Below are 16,129 nucleotides of genomic sequence, written 5' to 3' on the forward strand. Positions count from 1 at the left end.
TTCACATGTGCATCTCAAGCTGATCACTGATGTGCGTCTCATTGGTCAGCTTGAGATGCGTTTGGCAGCCACATGGTTTCGGAATGTTCCTGAGCAGACGACACAGTGATAGCCCCACACTTCTTGAAATCACACAAGGTACGCCAAAATGCTAGTCTCTATTGTTGGGACGGGGTTAGAGGGTTGGCTTAAAGGGTTGGCTTAAAACGTTTGCTGAGAGCCCAGCTCATGGTGCATGGTAGCATCTGGTAAATTCAAACTCCAAGGAAACTGGAAATTTATTTGAATAAAATAGAGTCCGAGCTAAGGAGAACCCCTTTAAATATAGAGCACGAAACCAGAACCATCACTAACCTCACATTGTAAATGTATTATCTTTCCTCCACCATCATGCGACGTGCCGGAAGAAGCCTAGGTTCCGTATAAAGTCCAAGTGTAATAAGATCGCACCTCACTCGCTGTCTGCCATGGTGCAATGGCAAATGTGCAACGGTGAGCCAAGAAAGGCGGTAGCTTGATGTGTGCCCCATATTGATAACGCCATCGAGCGCTCTGCAACATGAGCAAGCATGCACTAGCATGCACTGGCGGCTCCTTCCTTCTCCTCTTAAGCCTGAAGGGAAACGAGGGCGTGCACTGCTCTGCTTGCTCAAGTCAAGTCTTGGCTTCCCAGGCATCTTTCGTCGTCATGTTTATGGCATGTGACATTACGATAGCTAGAGATGCATCAAAGCTTTGCCTTTGGCTTGGGTTTGCCTGAAAAATAGTGCATGGGGGTGAGAGATTTTGTTTTAAAATAACTGTTGTGTGTTTTTTGGAGTTTGAATATGTGGGATTGTTTCTCTATTCAAATACACAGGACTTTGTCAGGACCAGCGGAAGAGTTCAAATTAGCCGTCAATTCGGATTAAGAGATTTCGAATTACTATTACATTGCAGAAGTCACAGATAACAATGTATTTACAACATTTACAAGAGAGACAACGATGCATAAACAAGATGACAATGGCTACAGGTGTTAAATTGTCATCTTCTGACTGCCGTCACTCTTGGTTGCGCCGTAACAATATCGAGATTTCATTGTATAATCATACTGTCCTCCTCTACTCACAGTCACAATGATGATCAAAGAATAGCTGGACGGCTGTGTGATGGCCACATTAAGTTGCACAATTAAATCTGCTTTAGTGACGTTATACTATATTGTGAATGCCAGTGTTTGAGTAGCTGACACACTATTATGTTGCCTCTTTTCAGCAGGCTTGCATGTATTTACTGAATGTAATAAGCAGAAATGGCATTTGTGAAGGCATTGCAGCAGCAAGACACACATTTTGAATGTATTGTCATCCCAAAAGTGCAAAACAGCCTGCATTGAAGTTTTCTTTGCACTGGTGCCAGATCACCCCAGTTGGTGTGGCTTTGCATGGTTCTCAAGAAGTCAACAGGGGGTCTATTCTGTAAGTTTCCACCTGACAAACTTACAGAATAGACAACAGCAGACAAATGGACAGTTTCCAACATGTCCATTTTGTCTGCTGTTGAAGTGCTGATTGGCTGAAGGCACCTGTCTCCTTCTGATGCGTACCCAAGCTCGGCGAATCAGAACTTCAGCAGCGGACGAAATGGACATGTCCACTAGGTAAACATTTATGTAGTAACCCCCGAGGGCAACCTCTCTTCTTGAGCCACTAGAGAGAGACAGCGAAAACTTTGTGTCCTTGATGGGGTCCAGGGGTGGCGAGGGTTGGGGGAGGGTTGGGGAAAATGACATAATGCTCTAAATATTTCAATCCTGACACCACAGAATCTACTTTATTACTCGATTATAACGTGCACTTTTTGGGGGGGTGGGAAAGCTTATTAAAATGTGTCATACGTGCGTTAGCATCTAGTATGAAACCGAAACTACAATTGAGGTCTTGCCCTCTCATCTTGTATCCCACCTTCCAGTTTTGAAGGCCGTACTTTGCCTTAACTGCAGCGAGCACTCGAAGTTGAACACTACCAATGAATGGCATCTAATCGTATTTCAAGCAACGTGCTAGTAATAAGATCTGATCTCGGAGGTTGTGCTATTCCGTACAACGCCTAGATCGCAACAACCAGCGCCGCCCAATATCTTCGATAAAGTGTTGCGGGTTTCTTGTTACAAATTAATAGATGTTTTTCGGCCCTAAGCAGACATACATGTAGGTATCTAGTTAGACATCTGTGTCAACCCTAGCTATGCTCTGTGCACGTGCGAAACACGCAGAGGTGCGCCATTAAAAAGGAGAGTTGTAAGCGGCTGTAAGTATTCCGACAGATCAGAAATTTAGGTGTATCCCGCAGTATCCCACAGCCTTCTTCTTGTAAGCTTTGTGACTCATTGTGCTCATGATGTAAAATGTCAAAGAACATCAATAAATCAAAGTGGGTGCCTTTCTGCTGTTTGTTGCAGCTGTTTGCCTTGTATTCTGGTTCCATGTGTTCTTACCCTGATGCTGTGGTTGAGTTTCGTATTGAGCATCGCGCATTTGTGACATCCATATAGTGTCATATCATATTTATTTAGAACCTCCATGGTGGCATCTTAATATTGTGAAAGCAAGGCCATGTTCTATCGAAAAGCGAAACGCTCGGTTTAGTTTTTTTTTTTTTTTTTTTTACATATAGTGTTGTACCTGCATAATCCCGCAAAGTGGAGTAATTGCCACGAAAGGAAAATTGTCATCCACCCGAACGTAACCTGAAGTTACAAAAGAAACCCATACGGGTTTCACCTAAACGAAACTTTGCGCTCGACTGTGCCCTCGCACGTTTTTCACACCCACTGCCTACGCCCTACTCGGAAGAAACCGAAACCGATTGGATTTTTGGAAACCGATTTTTCAAAGAAATTCGATATTGTCAAGAACATTTCGAATATCAATGCTTTATTCTAATGTCCACTTACATCTCATATTATTTACCATTTATTACCATAATCATAATATCGTTGCTCCTGCGGTGCCGTCTGCTCTGCGGCGCACCGTACGACCGTACCCATGACCGTACACCGTACTTGGAAGAACCAGCAATAGCATAACGCTTTCCTCGCACCTTCGCACGCGCCTCATCTATGCGCTTCTTCTCATCAGATTACTAGCCACGTATCCACGTATCTCGTGAATACACGGGCTCTGCTTACAGGGCGGCGATTATCGACACTCGACGACAGCTGCTGAGCAGGCAGCCAGATAGCGCTACGCGGGGCGTATGTAGCGCGCGGCGTAGGCTGCGTAGACGCCGCCCAACTGGCTGTTGTGGACAGATGACAGCCAAGGTGTCGTCGGTGCTCGCTCTACCGCTGTATCCGGAACCACGCTTGGTGACTTTTGAACCGGTAGGCCTTTGGGCTGGGCTTGAGCGCTCTGTGCCGTAGCTGTATCGTCGATCTCGCAGGTAGTGCCAATGGACCAGCCCGTGGAAAGGCTACTGCCGGGCACTATCATCGACCTCTCGGGCCATGTTCTCGGCAGTCCCAAGAGGTGACGTCGATGATCGGCGAGTCGATCGCCCGTCTTGACATGATCTGGGTATATATTCCTGCTGCAGGTTCAGCATCAATCTCGTGACAGCCGCTGGCGACATCGCGTTGCACGTGAACCCGCGCTTCGACGTTGGCAACACGGTGTTCAACACGTTCCGCAACGGCGACTGGGAAGACGAGGAGACAGTCGAGCGCCTGCCTCTGCAGCAGGGACAGAACTTTGAGGCCATGATACTCGTCGAGGAGATGGGCTACAAGGTGCGCCTCCTTTTCCTTTTCCCCCCTATTTTTTTTAGACATACCTCTAGGTGTGTCAATACCCCGCCCCGAAATAGCCAGAGCTGCGCAGTAAGCCTCATTGACTTACGAGCTTTAATTTTACAGGACACGTTTACATACAGAGGCGCACGATTGAATGTTGATTGTCAACAGGAGTGGTATTAGTGAATGGGCAGTATTTTTGGCGAGGCCCTCCCTGTTGACACACTTGTTAGCATACAATTAAGTGCTGGCCCGTTTGATTCGCGCGCACCTTCTGAACTAGCTCAGAAGGTGCTGCACTTGGCTGTTCTTTTCACCAGCTTAACGTGGTTGGTATTTGCTCATTGCCATTCGTTTCGTACTCTAAACATTGTGCAGAACGATTTCACAGCACTACCCAGCTGCACTTATCAGAGAGCTAATGCAGGGCTGATGCAGGTTGCGCCGTGTCAGTGCACGAGAAACAACTATCACCAAACCTACCGATCAACTAGTGGGAAACTAGTTCATGAAGTGCAGGACGAACCGAATGGGACTTGTACATAATTGGCAATCGATACATAGCTGGAGGTGGCCGTAGCGGGCAAGCTGCCTTGTATCATGCAATGCCTACATTAAAGTAAACATTCACAAATTCGGTCTGTTAGAGAAGAAGAAAGTAAAATCAAAAGAACAAGAGACCATGCTTACTAGCAGGCAGTGCTCGTCCATTGTAAGTCTTCAGCTACTGTAAAAGATGCGAAAGAAGCAGGTTAGTGAGTGAGATTGTGGTCAGGCTTGTGCGAAATTGATACCGGTGACATACGGCGCACTTTTGATCGAGATCAAGCCTGACCCGGATCGAAATTTTTGACTGCGATTGGCTCCCCCGTGCAGCTTGCGCAAAGGAGCCAATCACAACCAAGAAATTTGATCCGGATCGGACTTGATCACAATCAAAAGTGGACCGTGTGACATTGGTATGAGCCTGCTTAGTTTCGGTCTCATAAATGCCACTACTCACCATGGGAGAGTAAAACTGCATTGTGCCCCTTGGTGCTAATATTACGAGGGCCTCGAAGTGTTTCTCATATTACTCCCTTCACATGATGACCAGAGCAACATAAGCTTGCTGCCTTGTCTTAGAGGCCATGGTTAACGAACCAGTTCCTGCTTTTAAGAGGCAGCAACCACTGTTGGATAGTCGGTGCAGCGTGTCAAATGAGTAATGCTTAAAGGGCCCTTGACCAGGTTTAGGCATTGTAAACAGGCAATCATGATGTGATGATCATGTACAGTCTTCAAAGTATTACACCCATGCACACAGCGAAAGAAGCTGAAAATTCAAATTAAAGCTTGTGCATTTTTATCCTCACAAGCGTGTTCACCAAGTGAGATGACATCACGCACATAGTGCTTTCGCATCACACACACATTGCTTGCTGCACAATAAAAATTTGGGAACAATCGTTGCTGATTTTAAATGTATGTGAAAAGCCATATACTCCTAGAAAGCTATTCGCTTTATTAAAAGGAATGATTCACTTCACGGCGTGCATTTGTAGCAATGTTTCATTGCGTAATTTCATGTAGAACACAACTGTTAACCAGCCTGTCTATAGCTGTTGTGCACAGCATGTGCATCTCAAAATGCTTTAATAGTTGACATTCGGCAATGAATGCACCCTGCAGCTCAGCTGTGTGAGAGCATGCACCCTGCAGCTCAGCTGTGTGAGAGCATGCACCCTTTTTATCAGCAGTGAAATTCCAACCAGTGAACACGAAATTGGACGAAGGAGCCAGAGAAAGCAATCGGCTTTGATAGCCAGCCAGCTGCAGCAGGAACTACTTGGGGCAATTCCGTGAAAATGTAGAGTGCGTAGGGACGCCTCTGGAAATGTGACATGCAGCAAGGGGGGAGGAAAAAAAGATGAGTATTAGGAGGCCAGGGGGTCGTGGCCCGTGACAGAATCGGAGGTGGTATGGCTCCTTGCTTTGATGCGGGAGGAGGTAGAGAAGGAATGTAGGTTATCAGCATTAGTCGAGGAAACTGTATAAGAAGCTTCCATGCGGGTAGGGCAGCCTGCCTCCTTACACGGCTGCTTTGTGACATTTCTTTGGTTCTTCCTCGGCTACTACTATACCTTTTTAAATATTTTGGAGGGTATAACGCTTCCTGAATGGCCATTTATAAATCCTAGTACACAACAAAATTTTCTGATGGTGGTTGATGTGGGGGCCTTTATAGGAATCAAGGGCTGCCTCACCAGCCCAGCTGTTTTTCTAGAAGGCTTTGTCAGTACTCACTTATCACACGAGGGGCTTTTCGTTGCGAGAATATGACCTTGAAAGGATATTTCAGTAGAGGCATCCACACTTGTTAGCCCTTCTAAGTACGAACTGCTATATATATAGTGCAGTGAACCAAAGGCGAGACCCACAGAAAGGACAGGATCCTTGACTCTTTTATTTGTCGGCCCAAGTGTGGTTGATATAATTGTACAGGTCTGTAGCAATGAGAGAAGAAAATTCTACAACGAGACAGTATGGCAACAGCATGAAAAGCCATACCTGAACAGTCTAAAAAGATCTCCTGGGATAAAATTAAATGCAAAGAAGTATAACTTGTACATCATGGTGGCAATTGTAAAACAGCCACCAATTGGAAAAACAACCTTTTGGCTATAAGAGACTGTTTCACAATGGCCTCACCATGTTGTGGGAAGCCGTCCTTGCATAGCCATAAAATGCAGCTTGTAACAGCTGGCAGACCGTATGGCACCTTTTCTTGTTGGCTTCTGTAGGCATTGCCTGCCTGCTGTTTATACAATGCATAAAGGGCCACATTGTCTGCTTCACTGCATCTTACAAGACAGCAAGCAGGTTGAAGGATAGCCTTTCTCTCTGAAAACAGTGTAGAGCTCATGCTGTATATCTTTGTTCCCATCTTAAATACTGTAACATGCCAAATAGGTATACGTGACATTTATTTGCTGTGTTTATGGTTATAATGTTATTTTTTTATTATGCTACATGCCATTATTCTTTATGTGTTCTTATAAAAACTCAGAAGCACTCCCTTAATAACATTTGAAATGTAATCCGTCCTAAAGAATTTCATAGGAGGATGAATGGTCGTCCTGTGCTAACCTATCACTTACCTTAACTTGCGTCATAGTAGTTTGTATCGCACAGTTAGCAAGAATGAGGTGAACGGAAGGTTGTGTCATTTACGACTTAAGTCAAGGTAAGTTTGTTTACACAGGTTGTGTCAAGCTTTATGCAAATTGTTATGTTAATGAAAAAGTATCATTTGTGGGTAAACAATTGGAATTCTTTTGAAGGTGAAAGGCTGCCAGAGTGATACTTGCTTCGAGCAAGTTTATACAGACAAGTTCCGGAAGCAAGGGAAATTGTGTGGGGATGCTTGACTCTCATGCGTCCTGTGATGTTGTTTTCCCCGTAGCTAAGTGATGGTGGCGGTAGGTGTGGTTGCAACATATATAAAGAGATTATGCAAGTGTTGCACTGCTCACGCTGACTAACGGTGGGGTTATTCGGGCGCGACAGGGAATAGGCTTTTCCTCTCTTTGTTCCACACTTGCGCCAATCCATGCTTCTGTGAAACCGCCTTGCGAGGCCTAGGAGCAGCACACCGGAACGGATGAACACAATGGTTCAAACGCGCCACTGTTTACATGACTGTACACACAAATAACCAGGCGTTGGTGTCCAGCGTGGGCCGAACATATTCTCTCGATATCCAGTCGTAGTGAGCCGGGCTCATCGCGCCCATGCACATTCTGTGGATAGCAATTCAGCTAGCAGGCATTAGTGTATAAAAGGTGCAATAAATGCCATTGCGATTGTTTGCACTACTGTGTTGTTGTCCCTTTGTCTCAAGAGCACATGTGAGACCCCCCCCCCCAATTGATAACAGCAAATTAATTAAAAAGGTCACTGTGATCTTAAAAAAAATGTGTTGTTTGACAGTCTCTGCTGTTTCAACTTTGCAACTGCTTGTGTGCTCATCTGAAGTAAATCATCATTAATAAAGTGGGCATGTATCCCAAAAAAGGCATGTGCTCAGGGCACGCTTTAAAAGTATGCATGATATCCCCCCTCTTTCTTTCTTTCTTTCTTTGTCACGTCTGCGAGATCTTTACAAATTTTTAGTTCGCAAGTTGGCAGGCAAGCAAGTACTACTATGACTTCAGTAGAATGATTCGTATGTGTGCAGGTGGCCTTCAACAAAAACCACTTTGCGGACTTCAAGCACCGGCTGCTGTACAGCATGGTGGAACGGCTCAAGGTGGACGGCTGCGTCACCATCCACCGCGTCGAGCAGCGGCCACCCCTCGGTGCCCTGGTGCGTGCGTTTTCTTGCTGCGTGCGTTTTCTTGCTGCATATCTAGTACACCATGTGCGCCTATAATTTTTAAGTTCACAGTACACATGCTGCTTAATGTAGTGGCTAAATGCACTGTGCTGAAACTGACAACTAACACTGTGGTTTATTTTACCAATAAGTACAATGCGCTGCGTGTTGCACAGCTTTAGTAATGTGTAGCTTGCATATGCTAAGTCATTGTCACAGTATCTAAGTGAGTAATATGTTGTGGTGTCTTCAATAAACCCTGCTCTGGTGGCCAAAAGTTGTTCTCTTCGTACAGAGGTTATTTACAGCGCTGCAATGGTAGAAAGCCATCGGCATCTCATCAGAAAGGCATTTGAGAAGAGAATAGGTTTTTTTTAACAACTCTACATGCAACTTCACCAGAAGTGGTACTTGAATGTAATGACAGAGGATTTGCTTTTATTTTGATGCAAAAGCTCATTGAGCAAAAAAGCCGGAGTCCGGCATCTGTAGCGGCAAAACAGCACCTAAATTCCCATTGGCTGCGACGCCACGTCACAAGCATGCCTTGATGGACTTCCCTTTGGCTGCGACACCATGGCACGAGTGCGCCTAGACGGAGCAGAGCGGGCAAAAGGGAACACCTCCTGCTGCAGTTGTTTGCTGGTGTTACGTGAGTGAAGAGTGCATTGCCGCGATGCCAAATCGCCCTCACTCTCACTCCCGGAAGCCTGGTTTACCCGTGCATTCCTTGCCCGTCCAAGCTCTCGCCTGCGTTCTAAATGCGCCTTGGTAAGGCCAAATCAAAATGCCACAAGCGTCTCAACACTCTCACTTGCCTGCAACTCGGACTGCTCAGCGGCATTCAGTTGGCCATTAATGCATTCACAACTCATAAGAACTGCTTAGGTTTCCATGGATTTTCTTCAATTTCTTTTTCAGTTCAAAATGTCCTTGTGCACTTAGCTTGCCATCTGCTTCGAACACGTAGCACATGCGAAGATCTTTGTTCCTGTGTAAAGGGCATTTCCAGATAACACTGAATAAGGTGGGCTGGGTCAACATCTTCAGTTTTGACTAAATTTACATACATGTGGCACACATAGAAACTGGAAATACTGTATCGATGTATCAATAGCTAACAGTAGTCTTCTGTGGGAATGCATTCCAAAAACATTTTTTTAAATTCATGAAAGCAAACAAATCTCCATGTAGTGGAGATTTGTTTCCTACAATATTGTAGGACAACTTCGCAACAATGAAGAAACAGCGCTAGCTGCAGAACCACAGGAAGAATAAACAACATCGGCTCTGACTATCAACTGGTAGGAAAGGCTTACTATATACATAAATAGGAAATACATATATGCTTGAAAAAGTGGGAAGGTATTAAAGATAGCCAACATCACGTCTGCATGTCATCTAGGAAAGGAACATACTGAAAAACAGCTGGCCAGCAACTATGGAGAAGTGAAGTGCAACTTATCATGGGGACAAACTGAAGACCATTTGATAAACAAAGTACAAAGATGAGTGACAAGGATAACATATCACTCTAAAGACAATAACGACAAAAGTTAAAGTAACAGTTGTAAAAATAAAATGACAGATGACTATGTGTGGGAAAAGCAAACAAATCTAGCTGTTGAGATATGTAATCTCCTTGTCGAAATCGATGGCCTCCTGATAAATGTGGAAGCTCTCTTTTGGATGGTATACGCCTCCCAAATCTCAACTGCTTGCTGATCCCGGTATTTCCATACTGCGTAGGCATAATCCAAAATAGGTGAACATCCACAGGTTTTTAAGAACCAAGTTGCACATTCAAGAAAGACAACCACAGGAAAAGGCAATGGAGACGAAAATCCACAGGTGTTGCAGTACACACAAATGTAACATTTGCTGTATTTAAAGGGACACTAAAGTGAAAAATGATTTCTTCTGCATCAGTAAATTACTGTTCTACAACAGCAAAAGCACCACTCTTACAACGATAAGACGTTTGGTAAGCCAGAAAAAAGTGCAAGAACGAAATATGGGTGGCGATGCCTACTTAAGTTCCCGCACCTGGTGGCTGTGACGTCTTGGATTGTGATTGCATCTTCTAGGGCCTACTAGTTAGATATAGCGGTACAGGTTGACTACATTGTGTTCTAAAGGAACCAAATATTAAACATGGCAAGTTAAGGGAACCTTTACTCGGCCAACGCGGCCCAAATGCGAAAACATACTTTGGAATCACTGATGTCACACCGACGTAGTGGCGTCGGGATTTCGGTGTGAAATTCGAATACTGATATTTGGACCTTCATTTTCTCATCTAATAATCAAACTATTCTTTTTTTAAATTACTGCCTGCAGAGTTCTCAAACAATGCTTCATTAGTCTAAACTAACTTATTGTTTAGCTTTAGTGTTACCCGCCGTGGTTGCTCAGTGGCTATGGTGTTGGGCTGCTGAGCACGAGGTCGCGGGATCGAATCCCGGCCACGGCGGCCGCATTTCGATGGGGGCGAAATGCGAGAACACCCGTGTGCTTAGATTTAGGTGCACGTTAAAGAACCCCAGGTGGTCAAAATTTCCGGAGTCCTCCACTACGGCGTGCCTCATAATCAGAAAGTGGTTTTGACATGTAAAACCCCAGATATTAATTAATTAGCTTTAGTGTCCCTTTAATATGTTCCTGCCTTTTCATGTATATATGTCTTTCCTGTGAATAAACCACCAGTCGATTGTCAGCATTGTTTGATCTTGCTATGGTCCTGTAGCCAGCAATATTTTCTTCTTCTTATTGCGACAGCAATTATATGGACACTTCAGGCACATTTTTGCCGTCTCCGTCACCATGAGGTTCCGTATAAAGTCCAAGGGTGATAAAATCGTTGTCGTGCGCTGTGTGCGGGAGTGAAAGCATGCGAGGGTGATCTGGTCACTGCGGCTCAATTTCGCACATGCAAGTGAGGCAAGTGGGGAGGAAGCGTGCCGTCTTCTGTGGTGCGCAAGAGGGTAGGGAGGGGGTAGGGTGGGGGAGGCGCGTTCTACTTCGCTGTGTCATCTGCCATCTGCAACGGAAACAGACTCCGGCCGCATGCTGTGTTTTCACTGCTTAGTTCATGTTGATGTGAGATGCAGCACGAAGGTCAAGTCGCTTGCTGCTGCTGCCAGACTTCCTCACTCAAGCATTTTGACAGCGAGTTTCCGTGGTCATCGAGTGAGATGTGTTGATGTTTGCTTGTGCGACACCATGCTTGTTAACTCAGTTAGTATGTCTATGTTTACAAGGTTATATGACCAATAGAGCTACTATCCTTACTTCATATAGCTGGCTTCATAATGTTGCTCAGCCAACTAGCCCAACATTGTACGCTTGTACAACTTCAGAATATGCCTCCATCTAGGCAGTGATACCATTTTCGCAGTATTATCTTTTCTGTTTATTGAAAAAACTCTTGCAGCTATCAAGATTAAGTGTATGATATCTGTCATAATTCCATGTCTCAGTCATCATAAATGTGTTAAATTGAGTGAATGACCAAAACTATGTTATTCTCAATTAGTAATTGAAAATTTGACAATATAGATAATTAATGGGCAAGCTTCTTTGAAAACTTTTGAACTACTCACTTAACAAATTATATTACGCAGATAGTCCATTTTCATTTCTTCTGTCTTTTCCATTCCTCCCATTGCTATGTAAAGCATCTGAATGAGTGCGAATGCTTTTTGGTTTGCTCAGACCCGGTGAAAAAAAACAAAAAACAGATAACTCCGGGGTATCCTGTTATAAATTTGCTGGTTTTCATGCAGATGCCCCCCATGGAGGGCTTCCAGGAGCCGGAACAGCTACTGGCAAATGAGCCAACCGTTGTGTACAATCCGGTAATCGATTCCACTTATTTATCCAGCCATACACGTGTCGTGACTCGCAGCACACAATAGCTGTGGCCAGAGAACCACTCGAAGTAACGCAACAGGAGTGCAAAAGAGGCTGCTTCACAAGTGTAGCGAAGGATAGGCTTGATGAGCAGTAGCAAGTGAACACAGCCTGCAGCTTGCCGCTGCGAGTGTTTTTTTTTTTTTTTTTTTTTTTAAGCATCCATTAGAGCACTACCTGAGCCGCTCCTCACTCCAAGAGCGGTATTCTCAGGTGACCGCTTTCATTGATATGCGTTGACGTTTGCGACATGTGCAACATGGCTCCGGTGCATCCGGCCAACAGCATTTCTGGTGCCGTGCCAAGCTTGGTATGTTTGCACAGTGCCAGCAATGCTGCCAGCTATACACACTGATGCGTCCAATGCCAAAGTCTAGCGAAAATAATTGTATCTTTGAAAGTAATTGCGTGAGAGTGCCTCTTCATTTAAATGAATTGAGCAGACGCCTAGTGTTGTGCAGCAAATTGATGGCGTTATAGAATTATTGCCACATAGGACAGACTTTGTTCCACAAAGTTGAGGGTAGTGCACCACCCCAGCCAGGTGCTGTAACGTTGCACATAGTGTTGAGCATTACTGCTGCTCGGAAGAAAGGGCCAAGAAATAGTGACAGGAAACAGTGCAAGATATGATGGGTTCTGGTAGCTTTTAACATCATGGGTGCAAGCGTAAGCACATTACTAGATGAGGATGGATTTGCTTGAGCTGGAGAATGCCCACATTGTGAAATAGGTGTGTCAGCAACTGGATTGGCAGTCCCCGAAGGAGTCCAGTCTGAATTGTCTTCTGCAATGCAGCCGACACCCTTCCTGCACATGTTGCCTGGTGGCCGCCTGGCGCCAGGGCTGATGGTGTATGTCAGCGGCCGGCCACACAGCGAGGCCACCTCGTGAGTCACGCTAGTCCTGGTCTGCATAAATTCGCGGAAGTCTTAAAACATGGAGCAAGTGATTTCAATTACAATGCAGCCTGGCACTGTAGTATGTAAGGATTCTTTTTGTCTCATTCTATCAGCCGTTGCTTATCACCTGTCCTGTTGGTTGGCCGATCTTGGCAATAGCAAAAGTGGGGCTTCACGCAAACCGTTGACAAAGGGGATAAAAAAAAAATGAAAAGAATTGTTACATAATACAGGCCCTGGTTCTGTGTACAGTAGAGCGCTAAGCTTGGCTAGGTATGACTTCGGCACTGGTGTTAGCCATGTTTCTGTAAGTAATGACATGTTACCTCCTGAAGATGAAAAGAGATTAGACACAGTTTGTTTAGGGACAAAACTTCTGTATGGGGCGAGAGAAGCCTTTATGTATACTATAGTTAGTACCCTTTAATCTGTGTCTGCTAGATTGAATATCTTCTTTTGTTTTAAGAAGAGTACATTTCACAGTGGTTAGGCAATTTCAAGTGCTTGAATAGTGCCTGAAAAATAAAATTGAAGCCATTCAACAGCATTGCTCACCAAACATTGATATGAAGTTCATTGTCTTGACCAAACAACTGCTACATACTGTTGGTCTTTCCTATCTAACTAGTCTGTGCTGTAACTGGAATCACCTGCTCACTTCACTAGATGGTGTAACGATGACAAATTCTATAAACAACTAGTGGTTCCCCTTAATATTTGCTCATCTTTCCTATTGTGTTGTATTTTTCAAGGATTGCATTTGTGTTTGAGAGGTATAAACATGCTTATCTACCCCTCTTGGCACTCGCTTCTGTTGCAGTTGCCCTTTTCCTTGCTTTAACATGTTTCTTTGTTTTGTTCTTTGAGTTGTGGGGACCACAAGCTGCTGAGGTTTAATCTTGTTCCAGTGAATCCAGGCCAGATTTGACAGCTGGGCATTTCAAATGCATGCACCAGAGCTTTCGTTGTCTCTTGCCACAAACAGTAGTTTTCTCAGAAGCCGCCAAGAGGCAAGCCCCACAGAGTCATCCTTCTTCTTTTTTTTTTTTTTTTTTGAACATTTGTGACGTGTTCTTTCTTTTGTCTTTGACAGTGTATTTCACTTCTTTGGACTCCTGTGTGCCTTTGAAGAAATGTGATCTCTTCCTTCATAATGATGTACGCCATGAGGGCATTACAAGTGAAATCAAAGCGTCAGTCTGTTCATGAAATCGGAGCTCTGTACAACACCCGTGCAGGTTCTCGCTGAACTTCCAATGCGGCGGCCTAGGCTCGGACATTGCGTTCCACTTCAACCCGCGCTTTCATCGCAAGGAGATGGTGCGCAACAGCTTCCAGGATGGTGACTGGGGAACTGAGGAGCGCAAGTGCCATGGTTTCCCCTTTGCCCCTGGGGTGCACTTTGACATTCTCATCCGGGTACGCCCTTTCTCCTCATGGCTTCCCCTCAAAAACACACACCCCTTGTATGGCAAGCCGGCACCAGCGGGCAGTAAGCTGAATAGCTTCCTGCCCATATGCAATTTCCTGCATATGGGCGGGAAATTCAAAAGTGTGCTGCATCTTTTAGGGCCTATTTGGTGCACTGGAATGGAGAAACTTAATGTGAGCATTGGGCTGGCTCCTCCTGACTGCATTGTGAGCATTCGCGAACTAATTTCAGGAGCAAGTGAACAGACACAAGTTGCGCTGTAGGCATTTGCATTGCATTAGCAAACTTACTGTTCCACAGTACCAGTCAGGCTGCTGTGGTAGGCTGTAGCTGTTCCATGTGTCACGATTATTGACGGTGCCAAAGCATCATACAATTAAACCCGAATGTAACAAACTTCAATTTAACTAAACATGTCACGAAATTTTTAGCCCAAATGCAGCGAAATGTGTCTATCCTCAATTTCAATGTAATCAAATTTCACCACCATCGAAGCACTAAATTTCAACAACCACGAACACCAGTGGCCAAGTAGTCAAAACATATGTGGTCCTTTGCAGATTGCAGTGGTGTTACAATAAATGCACCAGATGCACAATGAGAAGCTACCAGTGTTTTCACACAAGACGTACGTGAACTGAGTAGTTCAGGCAAATGCACCCATATATGTTTCAGGTAGTGCAAAAGCAATGAAAAGTTTGCTCCGTAGGTGTATTTGTGAAGCGCAGAGCCTGTGCGCTCTGCCTCGTGGACGCCATGCAATCCAGTGACGGCTGACACTCGTGCCAGCCCATCGATGGTGAGAGCTGCCTGCGTATTCTAGGGGGGGAGTATGGTCACGCACATTGTGGGCCACTTATCTTTCCTTGAAGCTTCCACTTAGCCGGCATCATGTGAAGGGCAATCAGTGGTACACAGTGGACAGGCCCTCCATCTGGTTCTATATTCCAATTGGCTGACACGACCTGTAGCTTGCTGTGCTGAATGAAATCGGCGATAAGTGGTGCTGAGGGAATGTGCAATGGGACAGAAAATTAATTTCAACAAGCTTCTCGCCAACAGATCGTTAGCTATCAAAATAACTGAACAGGAGACTAACAAGCTTCCATGTACCATGTCAATACCACGTGGAGCTAACACAGCACATCTTGTACATCTGCGGTTTATGAGGGGAACACTTGAAAAAGAGGGGTGCGGTACTTGCACAAGAATGTTATTTCGATGTTGTAGAGTGCGATTGTAGCAAAGTGCCACTTTTTTTTTACTTTGTTTCATCTATGTTATTACATTCTCCTGTTGTTCTCTGCAAAATGCATTTCTGCTGTGGTCTGATGCTGCAATTCCCAATTGAGTAGATTTGCTGGCCTCTCGTGTGCAGGTTTTGGATGCCACCTACGATGTGGCCGTCAATGGCCAGCACTATCTGCAGTTCCAGCACCGGCTGCAGCCACTGCAGCGCATTAGCCACTTCAGCGTGGAGGGCGACGTGCTGCTGGCAGCTTGCAAGTTTCAGTACTGCTGAAGCTGTTACTGAAAGGCTCAGCATAAAATGCTAATAACTTGTTAAACCTGAATAAAGATCTAGTCTTGACATGTTAATGAAATACCTGTTAGAATAAACTCCACATAGGTTTGGCTATGCTTGTTGAGTCATCACTGGTGAACATTCCCAAGTAGCAAAGTTGGTGAGAGCAAGAAAGAAAGCACATGGACACGGGAAGAAACACTTGTCTCGTGTCTGCCTTTTCCCC

At 44.9% G+C, this 16,129-nt stretch overlaps 1 protein-coding gene across 1 annotated transcript; it reads left to right on the top strand.

Annotated features, from left to right (window-relative positions):
* The first annotated feature begins 3,025 nt into the window (after positions 1 to 3,025).
* LOC142588224 (galectin-4-like) lies at positions 3,026 to 16,015 on the top strand. The gene is made up of 8 exons (XM_075699769.1): positions 3,026 to 3,367; positions 3,427 to 3,512; positions 3,580 to 3,772; positions 7,995 to 8,123; positions 11,918 to 11,989; positions 12,843 to 12,934; positions 14,185 to 14,365; positions 15,757 to 16,015. The coding sequence occupies exons 1-8, from the start codon at positions 3,296 to 3,298 to the stop codon at positions 15,898 to 15,900; spliced, it is 969 nt and encodes a 322-aa protein (XP_075555884.1). The 5' UTR covers positions 3,026 to 3,295; the 3' UTR covers positions 15,901 to 16,015.
* The last annotated feature ends 114 nt before the right edge of the window (positions 16,016 to 16,129 follow it).

The sequence above is a fragment of the Dermacentor variabilis genome, chromosome 7 (genome assembly GCF_050947875.1).
Source record: "Dermacentor variabilis isolate Ectoservices chromosome 7, ASM5094787v1, whole genome shotgun sequence".
Lineage (NCBI taxonomy): Eukaryota > Metazoa > Arthropoda > Arachnida > Ixodida > Ixodidae > Dermacentor > Dermacentor variabilis.